The 6,625-nt window shown below is 49.1% G+C and overlaps 1 protein-coding gene across 1 annotated transcript; it reads right to left on the reverse strand.

Annotated features, from left to right (window-relative positions):
- Nucleotides 1-515: 515 nt before the first annotated feature.
- Nucleotides 516-5,479, reverse strand: MRPL48 (mitochondrial ribosomal protein L48). Its single transcript, XM_042890839.1, has 6 exons — nucleotides 5,399-5,479; nucleotides 4,191-4,243; nucleotides 3,824-3,861; nucleotides 2,841-2,926; nucleotides 1,928-2,100; nucleotides 516-652 (listed from the first exon to the last, which is right to left on the reverse strand). Exons 1-6 carry the CDS (start codon nucleotides 5,408-5,410, stop codon nucleotides 544-546), a joined length of 471 nt encoding a protein of 156 aa, XP_042746773.1. The 5' UTR covers nucleotides 5,411-5,479; the 3' UTR covers nucleotides 516-543.
- Between the last annotated feature and the right edge of the window lie 1,146 nt (nucleotides 5,480-6,625).

A 6,625-nucleotide genomic window follows, 5' to 3' on the forward strand; every position in this document is an offset into this window, starting at 1 on the left:
AAACCTCCCCTGTCTCACTTTCAAACCATTCCCCCTGTCCTGTCACCCTCGTAAGCAGCCGTTTTCCCTCCTGTCTGCAGGCTCCCTTGAGGCACTGCAGGCTGCACTGAGGTCACCCCACAGCTTCTCTTCTCCATGCTGAACAAGCCCAGCTCTCTCAACCTTTCCTCATAGGAGAGCTGCTGCAGCCCTCTGATCATCTTTATGGCCCTCCTCTGGACCCTCTCCAACAGCTCCCTGCCTTTCTTGTATTGGGCCCCCAGCCCTGGATGCAGTGCTGCAGATGGGGCCTCACGAGGGCAGAGCAGAGAGGGACAATCACCTCCCTGTCCCTGCTGGCCACCCCTCTTTATGACAATCCAGGAACCACTTCTCTATCTTCTACTTCATGAGTAGCCTTTAGCTAGAAATCTAATTAGATTTCTTAGTGCTTCAGGCACAAATTACACCTTTCAGTTGTTCAAGGGACTTAACTCCTCTTGTTAAAGTGTCTGAGATAGGAAGTGCTGCACAAGAGCTGCAGCACTATCAGCAACCAGCAGCTCATACCTGGACAACCCTCTGGTGGGTGGTGAGGACTGCATCCAGCTGCATTTTGGAGCCTCGCTCTTCCAAGAACAGCACTTCGTTGGTTTTGGTGGGCATCGCGTAGCTGCAGGAAGCACAGTCAGTGCTCAGGATGGGGAGGAGAGATTGGTACTACTTTACAGGAACAAATCAACTTCCAGCAGCAGAGAATGTGGAAGGAGATTAACTATGCATGAGAAATTAATTATGCAAACAATGTATCTTGCAAATCAAGCATTGGCAGAAGCTGGGAGCATTACTGGAAAGAGATAAGGGAGAACCTTGCAGCACTGCAGCTCTTCTAGCTACACAGAATCATATGCAAGCTCAAAAAGAGAACTTTTAAGTCCTGTATAGTTGAAGGAGAGCTTTAAAGCAAAAGTTCTTATTTACTTTGCAATCGTCTTTCTATTCCCAGTAGGAACAGAGCTGACAACACTGCTGCAACACATCACTCAAAGGACCTTATTTTCACCTCTGTGATTTAACAGGGGTGCAGAGACTGGATCAGACCCCCAAATTAATGCAGATACCTCAGCTTCCCTACCTGATGTTCAAAATATCAATAGCAACAGGCTGCATCCTGCTGCCCAACAGCCCCAGGCTGTGGGGTTGCTGTGGGGTTGCTCTGCAAATGCTTTCAAGCACGCTGCTGCTGACAGCACTCCCATTGCTCAGTGTCTCTGGGTATCCTTCTTGAAACAGACACCTATCAGCTGCTGTTATGTCACAGCTTTTGGTGGAAAAACATCACACAGGGACTAAAATGACCTACAGACAAAGGATTTCAGATCTACAGCTGACTGTTCAAAGTGCACGAACGTAAAGAAAATGGTTTTTGGATGGGTTTTACCAGCCTCAAGCTGGGACCAGTGACTACAGAGGTACACCTACAGCTGTTTCAGACAAACACCAGTAAGTATTTTCACTTCCTTACAGCAGTGTAGTGATTCCAGCTCCTCAGATGCACTGCTGAAGCAAAGAAGCTCTGTCTCAATCCTCAGACTCATTCAAATCAGCAGCACTTAGGTCTGCATTCCTGGACACAACATCCACAGCCTTTAGGCTTTTTTTTTCCCCCTCAAAGGAAGAAAAGATAACAGCTATTTTCCCTTGAGATCCATTCAGTCATAGCCCAAACAATTCCAATGCAGCCTCACACATCCCAAACTGTAGACAAGCTAAAAGGGAGCACCAAGAGAACAACTTCCAGATGATGGAAGATTGGGATTTTAAGTGAGCTTCTGTCAGAGATTATATCATGCCCTTTACTCAAGCTATCCTCAGTGACAAGCCTCACACAGCCTACTGCAAAGTGATTGCAACGGATGACAAACACACAGAGCTGTGTTCTTTATACCTTTCATTCACTCTAATGGACAACTGGTTGCAGAGTTTATGCACGTACTGAGCAAAGTGCTCCACCAGACACATATCATAGGAAGTCATCTGGATGTTAATATCTCCGTACTCATGTTCAGTCCCAACATTTATCTCTTTCATCTGTACTCTATCCCTTTTTCTCTTTGGAACCTGTATTAAAAGAAAGAAAAGAAAGCTTTTTTTTTCCCCCCAGTGCAGCTGGAAATACAAGACATTAACTGTTACTTAACACAGGAGGTTCAGTTAGCATACTCTCATTTGTCAAAGGTTTGCTGAACCACGTTGAGCACATCACAGCCCATCTGTGCTCATTTTCCCTGCCTTTGAAACTGGGATGACATTATCTTAGCAGATGTTCAGAAGTTGAGCAGCTCAGTTCTTGGATGGCAGCACTACAGAAGTGGCACACAAAAAAAAAATACACACATGCCATGATTAATTCCTTGCAGAAGAAACCAACGAGTGGAAATCAACCTGCTTTCAATCCAAGCCCCTGCCTTCGAGGCAGCTGTCTGGATGAGTTATTGTTTCTTCATTTTGCAAAAATTGTCTTCTCTCCCAATTCCAGAGAAGGTGGAAAACTTAAATGCAAATACAACCTGCTCACAGCGTTCAGCAATCATCTGAAGGTGCTCTGTCAAATGCATCATTAGGAAGAGATTCCCCCCTCCCAAACAACTGAGATTAAACAAGAATGTACTGGACAAAATAGACATATATATTTATGCAGTGTTGTACTTCATGTGACATAACATTCTCTACTGAGAGAATCAGCAGTAAACCATCACCTGCTCGCTTTTTAACACGGTTCATCAGCCACAGAAGTAATAACACCAATGCTTGAGTCAGACTGTACACAGATGGGTCAGCTGGAAGGTCTTTGTGCCTACCTCCTTTGGGAGCAGATGTTTATACTTCCCAATGCCATGCGTGGGACGGGATCTGTAGTGTCTGTGGTAACTCACAAGTGCATCACCTGAAAAGGAAAGCAGAGCAACCACGTATGCTGTTCAGCTGAAAACTTCTTTTAACAAACAGCTACTGGTGCTTTGAGAGCCCAGAATCTGTGCTGAGGGCATGAATATGTCTTTAGTTGTTTGGGGGAAGCTTCAGCAGCTTCACTGAGCTGCCTGCATATCCCATCCAGCATGCTACAATACCAAGCTGGTTAGTGGTGAGCAACAGGAAGGGAGAAAAGAGATTAAAAGTGACTCATCTCCCAGGTAAATTCTCAGCCAAACAACAACAAAAGAGCAGTGGATGGTGAGGGTATTGATGAAACCTTACATCTGTCTCCTCTCACGTGACAGCAGTGATGCTATTATGATGGATCTGAGCCTCACTTCATTTTAAATTCAGCCCTGTTCAAATATGCATGCGCTAGGAAGTCAAATCAAAATGGCACTGGATTTATTTACACTTCTTTCTCCAGAGTCAAATGAAACCCTCAACAGCTTTCACTTTAATAAGCAAAGCTCAGAACAGCAAAGAGAAACTGAACACCAAGGACCTAAGCTGCACAGATGCTTCCATATCAAAATCAAATTGCTACAGAGGACTCCACCAGCTCAGTAAATGTTAAAGTGGGACCTCACTCTGACATAGGTAAATTCCTGGATAGTAATACAGCCAGCAGGCTCTGCATGGTGTCAGCATAAAGCCACAAACAGAAGTATCAGCTCAACCAGGAACGTGGAAGCAGGAGAAAAAAATAGGCTAAAAAGGCACAGGGGTAACAGCATGGATTCTGGCTACATAACCAGCCCAACTGTGACTGAAAGACATTCAAGAGGAAACAGGAATGCTCAAATGTAAAGTATTCATTTAGGATAGATAAAATTTTGGCTTGCATGCAGTCAACAAGAAGCCTTACCTGCAGCACACAGACGATTTTCTCTGGGTGTTGCTGCTCTGTAGGAAAGAAGATTATTGTTAAAACTCCAATTTCACACAGCTGTGGAAATGTTACACGTGCAGCCAAACTGCCTGAACGAAGGCTCACATCCTCATGTCCCTCAGCCACGGATGAGATTCCATGATTGAGGAGACTCTCTCCTCAACCTTCAGCCTTTCAGCTCCCAGACATCAGATCCAAGCCTTCCCTCTTCAATTTAAAGCCTTTCCTCAGCAAGAATTACTTGTTAAACTGTATGGTTTCTGACACAGCCTGCGGAGGCGACCAAGTGTTCTTAACGCTTTATACTGTGTTGTATTTAACAGAGTTGATTTCTATGACTCACCGGCTGAGAGCAAACACTTGCTTTAGCAATGTTCCCTTTTTCAAGCACAGCACCTGTAACACATAACCACCAGGTGAACATTTAGTGAGTTTTTACTGGTGTTTCCCAGAATACACCCATAGAAACAACACCTGAGAACCTCTGACTGTACCCCAAGCCCTCTGATCTGTTCACAGCCTCTCCACAGTTACATTCCAGAAAACTGCCACAACAAAGAGACAAGTGACAAAAGGATGAGGATGACTACAGTCACCTTCTCCTGACACCCTCACTCTGGAGCAGTGACAACACCATTCCAACAACCACTGAAAGGCTGAAGTTGAGCTTCTTCAACTTGGAGAAGAGAAGGATATGGGGAGACCTCATGGTGGCCTTCCTGTACTTGAAGGGAGCGGATAAACAGGAGGGGGAACGGCTGTGTGTGAGGGTGGGTGGTGACAGGACAAGGGGAATGGCTTGAAAGTGAGCCAGGGGAGGTTTGGGTTGGATATGAGGAGGAAGTTTTGGAGGCAGAGGGTGGTGAGGCAGTGGCACAGGTTGCCCAAGGAGGCTGTGGATGCCCCATCCATCCCTGCAGGCATTCAAAGCCAGGCTGGATGTGGCTCTGGGCAGCCTGGGCTGCTGGTTGGTGACCTGCACACAGCAGGGCTTGGAGCTGGATGAGCGCTGTGCTCCTTTGCAACCCAGGCCATTCTATCATTCTATCATTCTATGATGCACTGACCACTCAGGTGCAGAGAAACGGAGTTCTGCTTTGCCATTACCACCACCCTGCAGGCTGCATCATTAGGAGAGGGCTAATTACACATCTCCTCATCTCATAACCAGAGAAATAAAGGCTGGGAAGAACCTGGAGGTAGTGATGGGATGGGGGCTGCCATGGCCATGGTGTCAGTGGTCCGTCCTTGGGTGTCCAGGGAAGAGTAAAGATCTCTGCCCCATCCACAGCCTGCAAGGAAGGCCACCGGGGTACCCGAAGCTGGTTGTCTCCATATCCGTCAGAACTGGGCCACAATTGCCAGACCACCCCCAGCACCAAAAAGGGGCAGGGACCGTCCCGATCCCAGCACCGATCCAATTCTGCCCCTCTCCTTCACAGCATGGCACCAGGGCCAGGTCTGGGCCTCTCTTCCCCGTTCTCTCCCCTCCTACCAGAGCAGCGTCCTCCACACCCACCCCTTCCCCTTCTCCCCCTGCCCCGCCGTTACCGCCGCGCTCATTGCTCCGCAGGGCCGTAGAGCCGCAAAGCGGCAAGGCCGTGTCCGTCGCTCACAGCGCTCCCCCGGCGGTGCACCCCCAACACCGCTCCGCCGCGCCCCGCAGCCCGCGCCCCGCGTTCCGCCCCCACCTCCCAACAGGAACCGGGAGGGCAATGGGGCATAACCTCTGCAGCTGGGGTTGGGGAGGGGTGGCCAGCAGGGACAGGGAGGTGATTGTCCCTCTCTTCTCTGCTCTTGAGGCCCCATCTGCAGCACTGCATCCAGGGCTGGAGCCCCCAGTACAAGAAAGACAGGGAGCTGTTGGAGAGGGTCCAGAGGAGGGCCATAAAGATTATCAGAGGGCTGCAGCATCTCTCCTATGAGGAAAGGTTGAGAGAGCTGGGCTTGTTCAGCATGGAGAAAAGAAGCTGCGGGGTGACCTCAGTGCAGCCTGCAGTACCTAAAGGGAGCCTACAGACAGGAGGAGAGTCAGCTCTTGGAAAGGGGAGATGGCAGCAGGACAAGGGGAAATGGTTTGAAGCTGAGGGAGGGCAGCTGGAGGTTGGATGTGAGGGGGAAGTTGTTTAGAGAGAGAGTGGTGAGGTGCTGGACCAGCTGCCCAGAGAGGCTGTGATGCCCCGTCCATCCCTGGAGGTGTTGGAGGCCAGGTTGGATGGGGCCCTGGGCAGCCTGGGCTGCTATGAAAGGTGGAGGTTGGTGGCCCTGCATTGGTGGGGGGTTGGAGCTTCGTGATCCTTGAAGTCCCTTCCAATGTGGGCTATTCTGTGATTCTGATTCTATGTGAGGGGGGCTGACTTCTTACACAGATAGGCAGGGATAGGATAAGGGCGCATGGATATAACCAGAAAGAAGGGAGTCTTAGGTTAGATGTTAGGATGAAATTCTTCACTCAGAGGGTGGTGGGAGAACAGGCTGCCCAGAGAAGCTGTCAATGCCCCATCCTTTTAGGTGTTCCAGGGCAAGCTTGAGAGTTTCCTGGTCAGCCTGATCTAGTGGTTGGCAATTCTGCTCACAGCAGGGGGGTTGGAACTAGATGATCTTTGAGGTCCCTTCCAACCCGAGTCATTCTGTGATTCTGTGATCTTCTGGGAGGGGTAGGGAGGGGTGCATCAGGGAAACAAGGCGATATCGCAGCCAAGGGTGAGCAAGGGTGAGTCCAGTGAACTGCTGAGCTGTCAGCATCACCTCTGTACTGGGGGCAGATCATGGAATGTA

This window comes from Lagopus leucura, unplaced genomic scaffold (genome assembly GCF_019238085.1).
Source record: "Lagopus leucura isolate 7727_CA_CO unplaced genomic scaffold, USGS_WTPT01 32814-1_obj-0_obj, whole genome shotgun sequence".
Taxonomy (NCBI): domain Eukaryota; kingdom Metazoa; phylum Chordata; class Aves; order Galliformes; family Phasianidae; genus Lagopus; species Lagopus leucura.